Source organism: Bombina bombina, chromosome 4 (genome assembly GCF_027579735.1).
Source record: "Bombina bombina isolate aBomBom1 chromosome 4, aBomBom1.pri, whole genome shotgun sequence".
Lineage (NCBI taxonomy): Eukaryota > Metazoa > Chordata > Amphibia > Anura > Bombinatoridae > Bombina > Bombina bombina.
In genome coordinates, this window is record NC_069502.1 from 409,410,287 (window position 1) to 409,429,664 (window position 19,378).

At 42.4% G+C, this 19,378-nt stretch overlaps 1 protein-coding gene across 2 annotated transcripts in view; it reads left to right on the forward strand.

The window, feature by feature from the left end:
• Window positions 1–19,378, forward strand: part of TMEM44 (transmembrane protein 44) — a 319,479-nt gene that overhangs the window by 92,890 nt on the left and 207,211 nt on the right. For both annotated transcript variants that reach the window (XM_053710206.1, XM_053710207.1), the window contains exon 5: window positions 15,052–15,138. In XM_053710206.1, coding sequence (XP_053566181.1) covers window positions 15,052–15,138 — 87 coding nt within the window. The remainder of the gene's footprint in view (window positions 1–15,051; window positions 15,139–19,378) is intronic.

Genomic DNA, 19,378 nt, shown 5'->3' on the forward strand with positions numbered 1-19,378 from the left:
GATGCCACTGTGGAACCACCTGTCACTCTTTGTGACAATTGTGTGGAGAAAGCAGTACAGGGTAAAGAGAAATTATTTTTGAAGGATGATTCTCTTTCCGCTGAGATTCAAGATTTGCTGCAATCTCCTCCCCATGCGTCACAGCGTTTAACACCAGCTCAAGCTGCGCCATCGGTGTCTGCTTCTTTTACTTTACAAAATATGGCTACAGTTATGTCTTCTACCCTTACAGAGGTTTTGTCCAAGTTACCAGGGTTACAAGGCAAGCATAGCAGATCAGAATCACAGGGTCTCCCTGTAGCTTCTGATGCTTTGATGGCTATCTCTGATTTACCCTCCCAGCCCTCTGAAGTGGAGGGTAAGTTGACTTTGTCTGAGGGGGAGCTGTCTGACTCAGGTAGTGCTTTACCCCAATCAGATTCGGACGTCATGTCCTTTAGATTTAAATTGGAACACCTCTGCTTATTGCTACGGGAGGTTTTATTGACTCTGGATGATTGTGACTCTATTGTGGTCCCTCCAGAAAAATTGTGTAAGATGGACAGATATCTGGAAGTCCCTACTTACTCACCTTTCCGGTTCCTAAGAGAATTTCTGAGATTGTCACCAAGGAGTGGGAAAGACCGGGTATCCCGTTCTCCCCTTCCTCTATGTTCAAAAAGATATACCCTATACCTGACACTGTGCGGGACTCTTGGCAGACAGTCCCTAAGGTGGAGGGTGTTATTTCTACTCTAGCTAAGTGTACATCTATACCGATTGAGGACAGTTGTGCTTTCAAAGATCCTATGGATAAAAAATTGAAGGGTCTGCTAAAGAAACTTTTTGTTCATCAGGGTTTCCTTTTACAACTGACGGCCTGCATTGTACCGGTTACAACTGCGGCTGCCATTTGGTTTGATGCCCTGGAAGAATCTCTAAAGACTGAGACTTCCTTAGAGGAAATAATGGATAGGATTAGGGCCTTAAAATTGGCTAATTCCTTTGTCACTGACGCCACTTTTCAGATCGCTAAGTTAGCGGGTAAGAATGCAGGTTTTACCATTTTAGCGCGCAGAGCCCTGTGGTTGAAGTCTTGGTCTGTGGATGTGTCATCTAAAACCAAGCTTTTGTCTATTCCTTTCAAGGGGAAGACTCTATTTGGTCCTGACTTGAAGGAGATTATTTCAGACATTACGGGAGGTAAGGGACATCTCTTACCTCAGGATAAAACACCGAAACAGAAAGGTAGACAGAGCAATTTTTGTTCCTTTCACAACTTTAAGGGAGTTCCTTCCTCATCCTCCACAAAACAGGAAGGGAATTTTGCTTAGGCCAAGTCCGTCTGGAAGACCCAACCAGGCTTGGAACAAGGGTAAATAACCCAAGAAGCCCGCTGCTGCTACCAAGACAGCATGAAGGGGCGGCCCCCGATCCGGGACCGGATCTAGTAGGCAGCACACTTTCTCTCTTTGCCCAGGCTTGGGCAAGAGATGTTCAGGATCCCTGGACACTGGAAATTGTGACCCACGGGTATCAACTTGAATTCAAAGGTTCCTCCCCAAGGGGAAGGTTCCTTCTTTCACGATTGTCTATAGACCAGATAAAAAGAGAGGCGTTCTTACGTTGTGTAAAAGACCTCTCTACTATGGGAGTAATTTGTCCCGTTCCCATACAGGAACTGGGGCGGGGGTTTTACTCAAATCTTTTCGTGGTTCCCAAAAAAGAGGGAACGTTCAGACCCATTTTAGATCTTAAAAGTCTTAACAAGTTTCTCAGAGTCCCTTCTTTCAAAATGGAGACTATTCAAACAATTTTGCCAATGATCCAGGAAGGTCAATTTATGACTACTGTGGACTTAAGTGATGCATACCTTCATATTCCTATCCACAAGGATCATCATTAGTACCTAAGGTTTGCCTTCCTGGACAAACATTTTCAGTTTGTGGTTCTGCCCTTCGGGTTGGCCACTGCTCCCAGGTTCTTTGCGAAGGTTCTAGGGTCCCTTCTGGCGGTTCTCAGGCCGCGGGGCATTGCAGTAGCACCTTATCTGGACGATATTCTGATCCAGGCGTCGACTTATCATCTGACAAGGTCTCATACAGACACGGTGTTGTCCTTTCTGAGAACTCACGGATGGAAGGTGAATCTAGAAAAAAGTTCACCAATTCCGCAGACAAGGGTTCCCATCTTGGGAACTCTAATAGATTCTATATCCATGAAGATTTTTCTGACGGAGGTCAGAAAATCAAAGATTCTAAATACATGCCGAGCCCTTCAGTCTAATCCTCGGCCATCAGTGGCTCCGTGCATGGAGGTAATCGGATTGATGGTGTCGGCAATGGATATCATTCCGTTTGCTCGATTTCATCTCAGACCACTGCAACTGTGCATGCTCGGACAGTGGAGTGGGGATTATGCAGATTTATCTCCTCAGATAAATCTGGACCAGGAACTCTCTTCTTTGGTGGTTGTCGCCGGATCATCTGTCCCAAGGGACGTGCTTCCACAGACCCTCGTGGGTGATAGTGACAACGGACGCCAGTCTATTAGGCTGGGGTGCAGTCTGGAATTCCCTGAAGGCTCAGGGTGTATGGACTCAGGTGGAGTCTCTACTTCCAATCAATATTCTGGAGTTGAGAGCAATATTCAATGCGTTTCAGGCGTGGCCTCAGTTGGCTTCGGCCAAATTTATCAGATTCCAGTCGGACAACATCACAACTGTGGCTTACATCAATCATCAAGGGGGAACGAGGAGTTCCTTAGCGATGAAAGAGGTATCCAATATAATTCGATGGACGGAGACCCACTCTTGTTATCTGTCAGCAATCTACATCCCAGGAGTGAACAACTGGGAAGCAGACTTTTTAAGCCGACAGGTTTTTCATCCGGGGGAGTGGGAACTCCATCCGGAGGTCTTTGCCTCACTGATCCTCCGCTGGGGCAGACCGGAATTGGATCTGATGGCGTCTCGACAGAATGCCAAGCTCCCAAGATACGGATCCAGGTCGAGGAATCCTCAGGCAGAACTAATAGATGCCTTGGCAGTGCCTTGGTCGTTCAACCTAGCTTATGTGTTTCCACCATTTCCTCTCCTTCCCCGGGTGATTGCTCGGATCAAGCAGGAGAGGGCTTCAGTAATTCTAATCGTGCCTGAGTGGCCACGCAGGATATGGTAGGCAGATCTAGTGGACATGTCCTCTCTGCCTTCATGGAAGCTCCCGATGAGACAGGACCTTCTCATTCAAGGTCCTTTTCAACATCCAAATCTAGTTTCTCTACAGCTGACTGCTTGGAGATTGAACGATTGATCTTATCTAAGCAGGGTTTTTCTGATGCGGTCATTGATACTTTGATTCAGGCACGTAAGCCTGTCACTAGAAGGATCTATCATAAAATATGGCGTAAATATCTTTTTTGGTGTAAATCCAAGGGCTACTCATGGAGTAAGGTTAGGATTCCCAGAACTCTGTCTTTTCTCCAGGAAGGATTGGAGAAAGGGCTGTTAGCAAGTTCCTTAAAGGGACAAATCTCCGCTTTGTCAATTTTGCTACATAAACGTTTGGCAGATGTTCCAGACGTCTTTTTGTCAGGCCTTAACCAGAATTAAGCCTGTGTTTAGACCAATTGCTCCACCCTGGAGTTTGAATCTAGTTCTTAATGTTCTTCAAGGGGTTCCGGTTGAACCCATGCATTCCATAGATATTAAGTTGTTATCTTGGAAGGTTTTGTTTTTGGTTGCTTTTTCTTCTGCTCGTAGAGTTTCTGAGCTTTCAGCATTACAATGCGATTCGCTTTATCTTATCTTCCATTCTGATAAGGTGGTTTTGCGTACCAAACCTGGTTTTCTTCCTAAGGTTGTTTCTAATAAAAATATTAATCAGGAAATTGTGGTTCCTTCGTTATGTCCTAACCCCTCTTCTAAGGAGCGTATGTTGCATAACCTGGATGTGGTCCGTGCTCTGAAGTTTTACTTGCAGGCGACTAAGGATTTCCGTCAATCATCTTCATTATTCATTGTTTTTTCTGGAAAGCGTAGAGGTCAAAAAGCTGCCGCTACCTCCCTTTCTTTTTGGCTGAAGAGTATCATCTATCTGGCGTATGAGACTGCTGGACAGCAGCCTCCTGAAAGAATTATAGCTCATTCCACCAGGGCTGTGGCTTCCTCATGGTCATTTAAAAATGATGCTTCTGTTGAACAGATTTGCAAGGCTGCAACTTGGTCCTCTCTTCATACTTTTTCCAAATTTGATACTTTTGCTTCTTCTGAGGCTGGTTTTGGGAGAAAGGTTCTTCAAGCAGTGGTGCCTTCCGTTTAGGTCCTTGTCTTGTCCCTCCCTTTCATCCGTGTCCTGTAGCTTTGGTATTGTATCCCACAAGTAAGGATGAAATCCGTGGACTCGTCGTTTCTTGTAGAAGAAAAGGAGATTTATTCTTACCTGATAAATTGATTTATTCTATGATACGACGAGTCCACGGCCCACCCTGTTATTTTTTAAGACAGGTGTATTTTTTATTTTAGTTAAACTTCAGTCACCTCTGCACCTTTGGCTTTTCCTTTCTCTTCCTAACTTAGGTCGAATGACTGGAGGTGGAGGGAAGGGAGGAGCTATATATACAGCTCTGCTGTGGTGCTCTTTGCCACTTCCTGTCAGCAGGGGGTTAATATCCCACAAGTAAGGATGAAATCCTTGGACTCGTCGTATCGTGGAAGAAATCAATTTATCAGGTAAGAATAAATTTCCTTTTTTTATTTTGTGTAATTTAGTGTTTGTTTTTTTGTAATTTAGGTAATTGTATTTAATTTATGTAATTGATTTAATTGTAGTGTACGGTTAGGTGTTAGTGTAAGACTGGTTAGGTTTTATTTTACAGGTAAATTTGTATTTATTTTAACTAGGTAGTTAGTAAATAGTTAATAACTATTTAGTAACTATTCTACCTAGTTAAAATAAATAAAAACTTGCCTGTGAAATAAAACCTTAGATAGCTACAATGTAACTATTAGTTATATTGTAGCTAGCTTAGGGTTTATTTTACAGGTAAGTATTTAGTTTTAAATATGAATAATTTAGGTAATGATATGAATTTTTATTTAGATTTATTTTAATTATATTTAAAGGGACAGTATACACAAGAATTTTTATTGTTTAAAAAGATAGATAATCCCTTTATTACCCATTCCCCAGTTTTGCATAACCAACAGTTATATTAAGTTACATTTTACCTCTGTTATTACCTTGTATCTAAGCCGCTGCAGACTGCCCCCTTATCTCAGTGCTTTTTACAGACATGCAGTTTAGCCAATCAGTGCAGACTCCTAAATAACTCCACAAGAGTGAGCATGTTATCTATATGACATACATGAACTAGTACTGTCTAACTGTGAAAAACTTTCAAAATGCTCTGAGCAAAGAGGCGGTTTTCAATAGTTTAGAAATCAGTTTGAGCCTACTTAGACTTACCTTGGTGGTATTTTTGAAAAGCTAACAAAGCAAATTTGATGATAAAAGTAAATTGGAAGTTTGTTTAAAATTGAATGCCCTATCTGAATCATGAATGTTTTATTTTGATTAGACTGTCCCTTTAAGTTAGGGTATGTTAGGGTTAGGGTTATACTTAGGTTTAGGGGTTAATAACTTTAGTATAGTGGTTGCGGCGATGTTAGGGACAGCAGATTAGGGGTTAATATTTAACTAGTGTTTGCGAGGCGGGAGTGCGGCGGTTTAGGGGTTAATATGTTTATTATAGTGGCGGCGATGTCAGGAGCGGCAGATTAGGGGTAAATTTTATTTTAGTGTTTGCGATGCGGGAGGGCCTCGGTTTAGGGGTTAATAGGCAGTTTATGGGTGTTAGTGTACTTTTTAGCACTTTAGTTATGAGTTTTATGTTACAGCTTTGTAGCGTAAAACTCATAACTACTGACTTTAGAATGCGTTACAAATCTTGCGGGATAGGCTGTACCGCTCACTTTTTGGCCTCCCAGAAAAATCGGCGCTATGGAAGTCCTATTGAAAAAAGACTTTACGCAAAGTGGTGCCCCTAAACCTGCAAGACTCGTAATATCAGTGGTAGTGAAAAAGCAGCGTTATGAGCCTTAACGCTGCTTTTTTACTCATACCGCAAAACTCGTAATCTAGCCGTAAGTTTTTATTAAAATAATTATTGTAAATACTAAGCAATATTGAAATAAACTAAATTAATAAGCATACATTGTTACAATGATTTCATTATCAGGCTAGAACTAATGTAAACTGTCACTTAATTATTTTATTTGCAGAAGCTTGAGTGTGTGTTAGAGAAACAGAAACATTTGGGGCGCGGTCCGATATACGGCGCAAGCATGGGAACCTGCTTCGCCCATAATCTCACCTTGCACATCGGGGTATTACATATACGGCGCCGGCATTTCCTAAATGGCGTAAGTCTGATAAACTAGCGATGTCCAGAAATAAGCACAAGTACACATTTCTGGAGTCACCAGTTACTTACGCCACTTTAGAAACTGCCGGCACCTAAAAAAAGTAAAGAAAATAACAAATCTCCCGTAAAAGTCTGACATACCTCCCAAAAATAAGCCTGACACGTAAAACGCCTATTTATACTTAGTTGATTTTTATTTTTTAAGTAGTGTTAGTTTTATTTACATTTAATAGTAACGTTAGTATTTTGTAAATTAGGTAAGTTTAGTTAATTTAGGGGATGTTAGGTTAGGGGGGTTAGGTTAGGTTTATTGCGTTGTGGGCTATGGCGGTTTAGGGGTTAATAGACTTTTAGTTATTGTGGTGGGGGATTGCGGTTGACAGGTAGATAGACATTGCGCATGCGTTAGGTGTTAGTTTATTTTTGCAGGCATTTTCGGGAGTTACGGTGCTTTTTTAGTCAGTGCAAGGGTTGCTGCGCCTGCAATTTGTGGCGAGATAAAAATGGAGTAGATTTCTCCAACATAGGTGTGTCCGGTCCACGGCGTCATCCTTACTTGTGGGATATTCTCTTCCCCAACAGGAAATGGCAAAGAGCCCAGCAAAGCTGGTCACATGATCCCTCCTAGGCTCCGCCTACCCCAGTCATTCTCTTTGCCGTTGTACAGGCAACATCTCCACGGAGATGGCTTAGAGTTTTTTAGTGTTTAACTGTAGTTTTTATTATTCAATCAAGAGTTTGTTATTTTAAAATAGTGCTGGTATGTACTATTTACTCTGAAACAGAAAAGAGATGAAGATTTCTGTTTGTAAGAGGAAAATGATTTTAGCAACCGTTACTAAAATCGATGGCTGTTCCACACAGGACTGTTGAGAGGAATTAACTTCAGTTGAGGGAACAGTGAGCAGAATTTTACTGCTTGAGGTATGACACATTCTAACAAGACGATGTAATGCTGGAAGCTGTCATTTTCCCTATGGGATCCGGTAAGCCATTTTTATTACAGACTATAAATAAGGGCTTCACAAGGGCTTTTTGAGACTGTAGACATTTTCTGGGCTAAATCGATTCATATATAAACATATTTAGCCTTGAGGAATCATTTTAATCTGGGTATTTTGTAAAATAATATCGGCAGGCACTGTTTTGGACACCTTATTCTCTAGGGGCTTTCCCTAATCATAGGCAGAGTCTCATTTTCGCGCCGGTATTGCGCACTTGTTTTTGAGAAGCATGACATGCAGTCGCATGTGTGAGGAGCTCTGATACATAGAAAAGACTTTCTGAAGGCGTCATTTGGTATCGTATTCCCCTTTGGGCTTGGTTGGGTCTCAGCAAAGCAGATACCAGGGACTGTAAAGGGGTTAAAGATAAAAACGGCTCCGGTTCCGTTATTTTAAGGGTTAAAGCTTCCAAAATTGGTGTGCAATACTTTTAAGGCTTTAAGACACTGTGGTGAAATTTTGGTGAATTTTGAACAATTCCTTCATACTTTTTCGCAATTGCAGTAATAAAGTGTGTTCAGTTTAAAATTTAAAGTGACAGTAACGGTTTTATTTTAAAACGTTTTTTGTACTTTGTTATCAAGTTTATGCCTGTTTAACATGTCTGAACTACCAGATAGACTGTGTTCTGAATGTGGGGAAGCCAAGATTCCTTCTCATTTAAATAGATGTGATTTATGTGACACAAAATTTAGAGAAAATGATGCCCAAGATGATTCCTCAAGTGAGGGGTGTAAGCATGGTACTGCATCATCCCCTCCTTCGTCTACACCAGTCTTGCCCACTCAGGAGGCCCCTAGTACATCTAGCGCGCCAATACTCCTTACTATGCAACAATTAACGGCTGTAATGGATAATTCTATCAAAAACATTTTAGCCAAAATGCCCACTTATCAGCGTAAGCGCGACTGCTCTGTTTTAGATAATACTGAAGAGCATGAGGACGCTGATGATATTGTTTCTGAAGGGCCCCTACACCAGTCTGAGGGGGCCAGGGAGGTTTTGTCTGAGGGAGAAATTTCAGATTCAGGGAAAATTTCTCAACAAGCTGAACCTGATGTGATTACATTTAAATTTAAGTTGGAACATCTCCGCGCTCTGCTCAAGGAGGTGTTATCCACTCTGGATGATTGTGAGAATTTGATCATCCCAGAGAAACTATGTAAAATGGACAAGTTCCTAGAGGTCCCGGGGCCCCCAGATGCTTTTCCTATACCCAAGCGGGTGGCGGACATTGTAAATAAAGAATGGGAAAGGCCCGGTATACCTTTCGTACCTCCCCCCATATTTAAAAAATTGTTTCCTATGGTCGACCCCAGAAAGGACTTATGGCAGACAGTCCCCAAGGTCGAGGGGGCGGTTTCTACTTTAAACAAACGCACCACTATACCCATAGAAGATAGTTGTGCTTTCAAAGATCCTATGGATAAAAAATTAGAAGGTTTGCTTAAAAAGATGTTTGTTCAGCAAGGTTACCTTCTACAACCAATTTCATGCATTGTCCCTGTCACTACAGCCGCGTGTTTCTGGTTCGATGAGCTAGAAAAGGCGATCACTAGTGATTCTCCTCCTTATGAGGAGATTATGGACAGAATCCGTGCTCTCAAATTGGCTAATTCTTTCACCCTAGACGCCACTTTGCAATTGGCTAGGTTAGCGGCGAAAAATTCTGGGTTTGCTATTGTGGCGCGCAGAGCGCTTTGGTTGAAATCTTGGTCAGCGGATGCGTCTTCCAAGAACAAATTGCTTAACATTCCTTTCAAGGGGAAAACGCTGTTTGGCCCTGACTTGAAAGAGATTATCTCTGATATCACTGGGGGTAAGGGCCACGCCCTTCCTCAGGATAGGTCTTTCAAGGCCAAAAATAAACCTAATTTTCGTCCCTTTCGTAGAATCGGACCAGCCCCAAGTGCTACGTCCTCTAAGCAAGAGGGTAATACTTCTCAAGCCAAGCCAGCCTGGAGACCAATGCAAGGCTGGAACAAGGGAAAGCAGGCCAAGAAACCTGCCACTGCTACCAAGACAGCATGAAATGTTGGCCCCCGATCCGGGACCGGATCTGGTGGGGGGCAGACTCTCTCTCTTCGCTCAGGCTTGGGCAAGAGATGTTCTGGATCCTTGGGCACTAGAAATAGTCTCCCAAGGTTATCTTCTGGAATTCAAGGGGCTCCCCCCAAGGGGGAGGTTCCACAGGTCTCAATTGTCTTCAGACCACATAAAAAAACAGGCATTCTTACATTGTGTAGAAGACCTGTTAAAAATGGGAGTAATTCATCCTGTTCCATTAGGGGAACAAGGGATGGGGTTCTACTCCAATCTGTTCGTAGTTCCCAAAAAAGAGGGAACGTTCAGACCAATCTTAGATCTCAAGATCCTAAACAAGTTTCTCAAGGTTCCATCGTTCAAAATGGAAACCATTCGAACAATTCTTCCTTCCATCCAGGAAGGTCAATTCATGACCACGGTGGATTTAAAGGATGCGTATCTACATATTCCTATCCACAAGGAACATCATCGGTTCCTAAGGTTCGCATTCCTGGACAAGCATTTCCAGTTCGTGGCACTTCCTTTCGGATTAGCCACTGCTCCAAGGATTTTCACAAAGGTACTAGGGTCCCTTCTAGCGGTGCTAAGACCAAGGGGCATTGCAGTAGTACCTTACTTGGACGACATTCTGATTCAAGCGTCGTCCCTTCCTCAAGCAAAGGCTCACACGGACATAGTCCTGGCCTTTCTCAGATCTCACGGATGGAAAGTGAACGTAGAAAAGAGTTCTCTATCTCCGTCAACAAGGGTTCCCTTCTTGGGAACAATAATAGACTCCTTAGAAATGAGGATTTTTCTGACAGAGGCCAGAAAAACAAAACTTCTAAACTCTTGTCAAACACTTCATTCCGTTCCTCTTCCTTCCATAGCGCAGTGCATGGAAGTAATAGGTTTGATGGTAGCGGCAATGGACATAGTTCCTTTTGCGCGCATTCATCTAAGACCATTACAACTGTGCATGCTCAGTCAGTGGAATGGGGACTATACAGACTTGTCTCCGACGATACAAGTAAATCAGAGGACCAGAGATTCACTCCGTTGGTGGCTGTCTCTGGACAACCTGTCACAAGGGATGAACTTCCGCAGGCCAGAGTGGGTCATTGTCACGACCGACGCCAGTCTGATGGGCTGGGGAGCGGTCTGGGGACCCCTGAAAGCTCAGGGTCTTTGGTCTCGGGAAGAATCTCTTCTACCGATAAATATTCTGGAACTGAGAGCGATACTCAATGCTCTCAAGGCTTGGCCTCAGCTAGCAAAGGCCAAGTTCATACGGTTTCAATCAGACAACATGACGACTGTTGCGTACATCAACCATCAGGGGGGAACAAGGAGTTCCCTGGCGATGGAAGAAGTGACCAAAATCATTCAATGGGCGGAGACTCACTCCTGCCACCTGTCTGCAATCCACATCCCAGGAGTGGAAAATTGGGAAGCGGATTTTCTGAGTCGTCAGACATTACATCCGGGGGAGTGGGAACTCCATCCGGAAATCTTTGCCCAAATTACTCAACTGTGGGGCATTCCAGACATGGATCTGATGGCCTCTCGTCAGAACTTCAAGGTTTCTTGCTACGGGTCCAGATCCAGGGATCCCAAGGCGACTCTAGTAGATGCACTAGTAGCACCTTGGACCTTCAAACTAGCTTATGTATTCCCGCCGTTTCCTCTCATCCCCAGGCTGGTAGCCAGGATCAATCAGGAGAGGGCATCGGTGATCTTGATAGCTCCTGCGTGGCCACGCAGGACTTGGTATGCAGATCTGGTGAATATGTCATCGGCTCCACCATGGAAGCTACCTTTGAGACGAGACCTTCTTGTTCAAGGTCCGTTCGAACATCCGAATCTGGTCTCACTCCAACTGACTGCTTGGAGATTGAACGCTTGATCTTATCAAAACGAGGGTTCTCAGATTCTGTTATTGATACTCTTGTTCAGGCCAGAAAGCCTGTAACTAGAAAAATTTACCACAAAATATGGAAAAAATATATCTGTTGGTGTGAATCTAAAGGATTCCCTTGGGACAAGGTAAAAATTCCTAAGATTCTATCCTTTCTTCAAGAAGGATTGGAGAAAGGATTATCTGCAAGTTCCTTGAAGGGACAGATTTCTGCCTTGTCTGTGTTACTTCACAAAAAGCTGGCAGCTGTGCCAGATGTTCAAGCCTTTGTTCAGGCTCTGGTTAGAATCAAGCCTGTTTACAAACCTTTGACTCCTCCTTGGAGTCTCAACTTAGTTCTTTCAGTTCTTCAGGGGGTTCCGTTTGAACCCTTACATTCCGTTGATATTAAGTTATTATCTTGGAAAGTTTTGTTTTTGGTTGCAATTTCTTCTGCTAGAAGAGTTTCAGAATTATCTGCTCTGCAGTGTTCTCCTCCTTATCTGGTGTTCCATGCAGATAAGGTGGTTTTACGTACTAAACCTGGTTTTCTTCCGAAAGTTGTTTCTAACAAAAACATTAACCAGGAGATAGTCGTGCCTTCTTTGTGTCCGAATCCAGTTTCAAAGAAGGAACGTTTGTTGCACAATTTGGATGTTGTTCGCGCTCTAAAATTCTATTTAGATGCTACAAAGGATTTTAGACAAACATCTTCCTTGTTTGTTGTTTATTCTGGTAAAAGGAGAGGTCAAAAAGCAACTTCTACCTCTCTCTCTTTTTGGATTAAAAGCATCATCAGATTGGCTTATGAGACTGCCGGACGGCAGCCTCCTGAAAGAATCACAGCTCATTCCACTAGGGCTGTGGCTTCCACATGGGCCTTCAAGAACGAGGCTTCTGTTGATCAGATATGTCGGGCAGCGACTTGGTCTTCACTGCACACTTTTACCAAATTTTACAAGTTTGATACTTTTGCTTCTTCTGAGGCTATTTTTGGGAGAAAGGTTTTGCAAGCCGTGGTGCCTTCCATTTAGGTGACCTGATTTGCTCCCTCCCTTCATCCGTGTCCTAAAGCTTTGGTATTGGTTCCCACAAGTAAGGATGACGCCGTGGACCGGACACACCTATGTTGGAGAAAACAGAATTTATGTTTACCTGATAAATTACTTTCTCCAACGGTGTGTCCGGTCCACGGCCCGCCCTGGTTTTTTAATCAGGTCTGATAATTTATTTTCTTTAACTACAGTCACCACGGTATCATATGGTTTCTCCTATGCAAATATTCCTCCTTTACGTCGGTCGAATGACTGGGGTAGGCGGAGCCTAGGAGGGATCATGTGACCAGCTTTGCTGGGCTCTTTGCCATTTCCTGTTGGGGAAGAGAATATCCCACAAGTAAGGATGACGCCGTGGACCGGACACACCGTTGGAGAAAGTAATTTATCAGGTAAACATAAATTCTGTTTTTCGGAATTCTGCGCGCGTAAGTCCTTACGCTGTATATTGGATACCAAATTGCGCGTCTGTTCTATGGTTAAAAAAAATATGGATGAAGGCTCAAATATACGCGCGTCACTTGTATGCTACGGCGTGTATGTAATACCAAAATCGCGTAAAAAAATTGGGTTCAGTGTCCCTTTAATCAGATAGAAAAAAAGATCAAAAAAATAAATTCAATTTTTTTTGCACAATTTTAGTTGCAGTAGATCATCAGATTAAAGCAGCTGGTGCTGTGCAACTGACCAACTAATCGCTGACCACCTAATTGATAATGAGATTTGTTGACAACTATTTTTATGATCAAACTTACCGATTAGTTGTTGCAGCCCTAGTGTGTATTTTATGAAAAACTTAACTCCACTCAAACTGATATGGTCAGGTTCACATAAATGATTGGCTAACACTAATAACAGATTAATTAACACTTTTAATGAGCTAAGCAGTCAGAATCTTTTTTCCCTTGGAAGATGGCACTCGTCACTAATCTATAATAGATAAATATGTATTTTTTTAAATATGTTCTAAAAAATAAGTCACTATCTCTATTTGACCATCAACCAAGGTTGAACCCCACTAATGTTTATAGACTAATAGACTTACTGGAATCATGCAGCTTTGTTTGGGACCTTGAATATATACTGTAATAGTAACTAAACATCAATTATTTTGTTTAACTACAAAAACTTCAATGTCAGCAATTCTATATTGACAAGCAACATTAGTTAAAGGGATAGGAAAGTCAAAATTAAACGTGCATGATTCCAAAAGAACAAGTCATTTTAAGACACTTTTAGAATCACTTCTAGTTTCAAATGTGCTTTGTTCTCTTGGTATCCCTTGTTGAAAAATAATACACATATCCTACACTAGTGGGAGCTAGCTGCTGACTGGTGCCTGCACACATTTTTCTCTGGTGATTGGCTAACTAGATGTGTTCAGCTAGCTGCCCGTAGTGCAATGCTGTTCCTTCAGTAAAGGATAACGAGATAATGAAGCAAATTTGATAATGGCAGTAAATTGGAAAGTTGTTCAAAATTGTATGTTTTATCCAAATCATGAAAAAAAATGTTGGGGTTTCCTGTCCCTTTAATAGCTACATATCAATATTGATTACTTATATATTCAGGTAAACATACACATATATATTATTAAATACACAAGATTAATTTTACATCACATAATCTAGCACAGACGTGATTAATATGCAATATCAGAATGGTGAATGTTTTCTGGCGGTTGTCCTGACATATTTAAAAGATCATTATAGTTGAAAAATGATATGCTGTAATTCGTTAAAAGCATGTGATTTTAATTAAGACTCATGACCATGTACCTCTACGGGCTAGATTTATCAAAAGTTCCGGCTGCAGTCTCGTTTGAACGAAATTGCAGCCACGTGTTAAGAAGCAATGGTCATCAGACTGCTGCTTCTTAACCCACTTCGCCACCTGTTATGTGGTGTATCTCCATCATGGACTTTTCTGACTGGATTAGTGTGAAATTATAAATATGGGGACCCAATGCCGGGTGGACAGGGGTGAAGCTGTACGCTTCTGTCTGCCAAACTTTGACAAATCTCGCCCTTTTTCTTTAACCCTTACAATGTAGAATTACCACTGAGTACCCACAGAGCACTATGTGTACTGAGTGGAAACTGCCTCTTAACCAATCAGCAGCACTAGTCACATGACCCAACTGTGTAACAAGTGCTGCTGATTAGATCAGCATCAGTTTCCACTTAGGACCAGCAGTGCAATGTGGGTCCCTAATGTTACTTCTATGTGTTTAACCACTTTGTGAGGGTTAATCACATAGCAACCCTGTACCTCTAGTCTTAAAATGACATGCTCTGATTAATTAGAGCATGTTGTTGTTGTGTTTGTTTTTTTTTTTTTTTTTTTTTACTATAATTGCCCTTAAGTGGTGTATTTTTTTTTAAGGTAATTGTATAATCAACAATATGACGACACTGGTCTGCTCTTTTTAAATAAGAGCAGCCTAATTAATTTAACTAGTTCAATGTGACCTGCATTGTTCTTCCAACATTAGTCATTTTTACTAGAACTGGGGCCACCAGCACTTATGATAATAGTAAACTATATGATCACACCTTTTGAATCATCTCTTGTAATTTTTTACTAATTTAGTGTTTTGTCCACATACTACAGTTAAAGCTTGTGTGCAAATTTCTTATTAATAAGCCATGACTTATTGTTATTCCAGGAGAGTACGGATATTGTGGGATTTACACTTGGGATCATAGCTGTCTTTGTTGCCTGGACAGTCCGGGTACCTGTCATCACAAAAGTGGTAAGAACAAAACAGTCATATTGGAATTGATTCTCATCCATCTTCCTGCGAGTCTATAACAGCCACTGAGCACAATTGTTCAAATGGTTTTATATGTTAAGTGTAATTTATTATCCAAATAGTTTCCCCTCCCCCATAAACCTCTTCTGTGGACCACCAACTCCAGCACTTGTTATTGCCCTCCTGGGGGTAATGCACAGGAGCAGCATTTGGAAGGCAGTAAGACAGTTGGGTCTTCAGTGAGCTCAGGGAAGCACAGGGCGGGGGAGAGATTACTACAACAAGGCACAGTGTAAATGCTTAATAATAAAAAAAGCAAAAACAGACATCTATCACAGTGCTTAAAACAAAGGCACCTCTGCCTCCTGTGCTTTCCACTGCCCTCAAGAAGCACAAACCTGTGACTCTTAGATGTATCAGATGGAACGATAGTGCTCGTAGCCAAACTGGAGCTTATACATCTGAAATGTACCGGGGTGTGCTTCATATGGTTGTATACATGGGCAAATAGAGGTCATCTAAAATATATAGATGTAGATCCGAATTTATAGCATTGCACAGACATTTTATTCATTTGTGTTTTGCAAAATGTTATTATATATGTTTTGATATTTATAAATAGTCTGTTTTACTAACACTTAAAGGGAAATTATAGTAAAAATAAATAAATAAAAAAATGACATGCTCTAGTTTAACCCTTTAGAGTATGTAACGTTAATACAATTGACCCTAAACTAAAGTGTGTTTTAAACCCTACAGTAGAAATACTGCTCTGGACTCGTAGAGCAGTTCTGGTTCCTAGCGGAAAACGCTGCTGAGCCACATATGAGTTGTACAACTAGCACTGCTGATTGGATTTGCTTTATTTTCTGTTCGGGACCAGCAGTGCTCTCTGAGTCCTGAGCGGTATTTCTACTGTGTGTTTAACCCCTTTGTGAGGGTTAAACAGACAGTAGTCTAGGGTCAATAGTCTTAAAGGGATAGTCTAGTCAAAATGAAACTCTCATGATTCAGATAGAGCATGCAATTTTAAGCAACTTTTTTAATTTACTCCTATTATCAATTTTTCTTTATTCTCTTGGTATCTTTATTTGAATGTAAGCGTTAATGCCGGCACATATTTGGTTCAGCACCTGGGTAGCGCTTGCTGGTTGGTGGCTACATTTAGACACCAATCGGAAATCGTTACCCAGGTGATGAACCAAAATGGGCCGGTTCCTAAGCTTTACATTCCTGTCTTTTCAAATAAGTATACCAAGAGAACAAAGAAAAAATGATAATAGGAGTAAATTAGAAAGTTGCTTAAACTTGCATATGCTATCGGAATCATGAAAGTTTAAAGGTGCACTGAACCCAAATGTTTTCTTTCATGATTCAGATAGAGCATGCAATTTTAAGCAACTTTCTAATTTACTCCTATTATCAATTTTTCTTCGTTCTCTTGCTATCTTTATTTAAAATATTAGGTATCTAAGCTATTTGTTTGGTTCAGAATCCTGGAAAGCACTTGTTCATTGGTGGATGAATTTATCCACTAATCAGCAAGAACAACCCAGGTTGTTCACCAAAAATGGGCTGGCACCTAAACTTACATTCTTGCATTTAAAATAAAGATACCAAGAGAATGAAGAAAATTTGATAATAGGAGTAAATTAGAAAGTTGCTTAAAATTGCATGCTCTATCTGAATCACGAAAGAAAACATTTGGGTTCAGTGTCCCTTTAATTTCCATATAAAGGTAAGGAGAGTCCACGGCTTCATTCATTTCTAGTGGAAATTAAGAACCTGGCCACTAGGAGGAGGCAAAGACACCCCAGCCAAAGGCTTAAATACCTCACCCACTCCCCTCATCCCCCAGTCATTCTTTGCCTTTCGTCACAGGAGGTGACAGAGAGGACCGGATGTCTCTTATGAGGGGTTCTACCCTAAGCTATGGGACAGGAGTTTAAGTAGCCCTTTAAGCTTCTCAACTTGAGGGCCTGGGTGAACGTTAGAGTCCGGAGATGCAGGTGGAGCTTCCCTTTGTGACACCATCCTGACTCTTATTAACAACTCCTTTAGCAATCGACGTTGACAAGTTTCGCAGATTGCTTCTTCTCTCAAGTCCATGTCAAGAGCGCAGCTACTACTTGTCACACTTGAAGTGCCGTGTTCCTGTTCCACGGTGTAGATTCTGGTAAGATCGTTTCATTTTTACATAATAACACAGAAGCAAGGCCACAGTGTGGCGCCTTTTATCTTTATAGAATCAAGGGGTAATATTCCTATGAGGGGATTATTGAGCAGGGGGGTATGTACATGATAAGTTTATTATGGGATTGCTGCATTATGTGCTAGGACGCAGCTCTGGCATTTTGTGGAACTGACAGGTTCTCTTCCGGGAGATTTGTGCTGTCTTTCTTTTATTGGCGCGTTTCTCATCGGCAGGGGTGGTCCTGCGTAGTCATCCTTGTGACCAGGTGGGGCCTCTTTACTTCCGGTCTAATCTGCGACGGAGGAGACAAAACGGTTTCTGAGTCCGGTTCATAGGAGGTGGTGAGTGCCCCGGCCATTGGTGGTTATAAAGGTGCCTGTTCTAGTCTTTTTTTCTAAAAAGCTATGGAGGATTCTGACGCGTTAGACGGTACTCCCTCTTTAGCTAAGTCTTATACCTGTGTTTATTGTGAGGTTTTGGTAGATCAGCCTGCGCAACTGTGTCCCACATGCCTTGAGAAGGCTACGACTTCCAAACATAAGAGAATGTCTAGCAATACTGAGCCGTCCACCTCTGAGGGGTCTCCGTTCCTCATTGGCATCCCCTATACCACATGCAGCACCCCAGGGTCCAACTGTTAGCCCTTTGGGGGAAATTGCTTGGCCGCCGGATTTTGCAGACAAGCTTGAAACGGCAGTCGCTAAGGTGATCCATGCTTTGCCGCGTTCTGCTAAGCGCAAGCGTAGAGCTTTTCATAGCGGCCCGACCCAGGAGTTGCCTGTCGGACGCCCCAGTGGGGTGGTACGATGACGAGGCCCAATCCGACGCGTCGGAAGAGCCCCTTTCGGGGTCGGAGTCCGCGTCATCTAAACCTCCGGCAGCGGAGGAACCCGGTTTTCGGTTTAAAATGGAGAACTTGCGTTTTTTGTTAAAGCAAGTGCTGACTTCCTTAGAGGTTCTGGAATCCAAACTACCAGAGGAGCCTCCATTCCTAAGTTGGATAAGGTTTACGAGGACAGGTTGGTTCCCCAGACCTTCGCGGTTCCTGTCAAGATGCGAACATTATTAAGAATGAGTGGTAGCGATTAGGTTCTTCCTTTTCTCCTTCTCAATTTAAAAAGCTTTTCCCCGTCCCGAAGGCCCAGCTAGAGTTGTGGGGGACCATACCCAAGGTGGATGGGGCCATCTCTACGTTAGCTAAGCTCACGACGATTCCTTCAGAGGATAGTTCTTCGTTCAACGAGCCTTTGGAAAAAAAGTTGGAAAACATGTTGTGAAAGATGTTTCAACACACAGGGTTTGTTTTTCAACCAGCAGTGGCGCTAGCCATGGTTGTTGGAGCTGCGTCATATTGGTGCGATGCATTATTTGATATGATTGAGGGTGAATCCTCTTTCTAAGAGGTGCAGGAAAAGATTAAGGCCCTAAAGGTGGCCAATTCTTTAATTTGTGACGCTAATATGCAGATTATCTGCCTAAATGACAAGGTGTCCGTTTTTTTTTCGGTTCTAGCACGCAGAGCTCTGTGGCTAAAATCTTGGTCGGCGGACATGACCTCTAAGATGAGGCTGTTGTCTTTGCCTTTCAAGGGCAAGATCCTGTTCGGTCCGGGGTCCTGTTCTTAGATGCCTGGTTGCAGGACGTTTAGGGAGATAGTCGCCCAGGGTTACAGGATAGGGTTCAAGTTCTCTCCGCCCAGGGGCATATTCTTGCTGTCAAACCTGTATTCAAGGCCGGAAAAAAGAGAGGCCTTTCTGGGTTATGTGCGGGATCTCTCCGCTCTAGGGGTTATTGTACCATTACCCCAGGCAGAAAGGGGTCTAGGGTATTACTCCAATTTGTTTGTGGTCCCAAAGAAGGAGGGCACGTTCCACCTGATTCTGGACCTCAAATGTTTTTACAAGTTCCTATCCGTTCCATCGTTCAAAATGGAAGCGATCAGATCCATTCTGCCCCTAGTTCAAGAGGGGGCAGCTAATGACCTCTCTAGACTTGAAGGATGCCAACCTTCATGTTCCAATTCACAGGGACCATTTCAGGATCCTC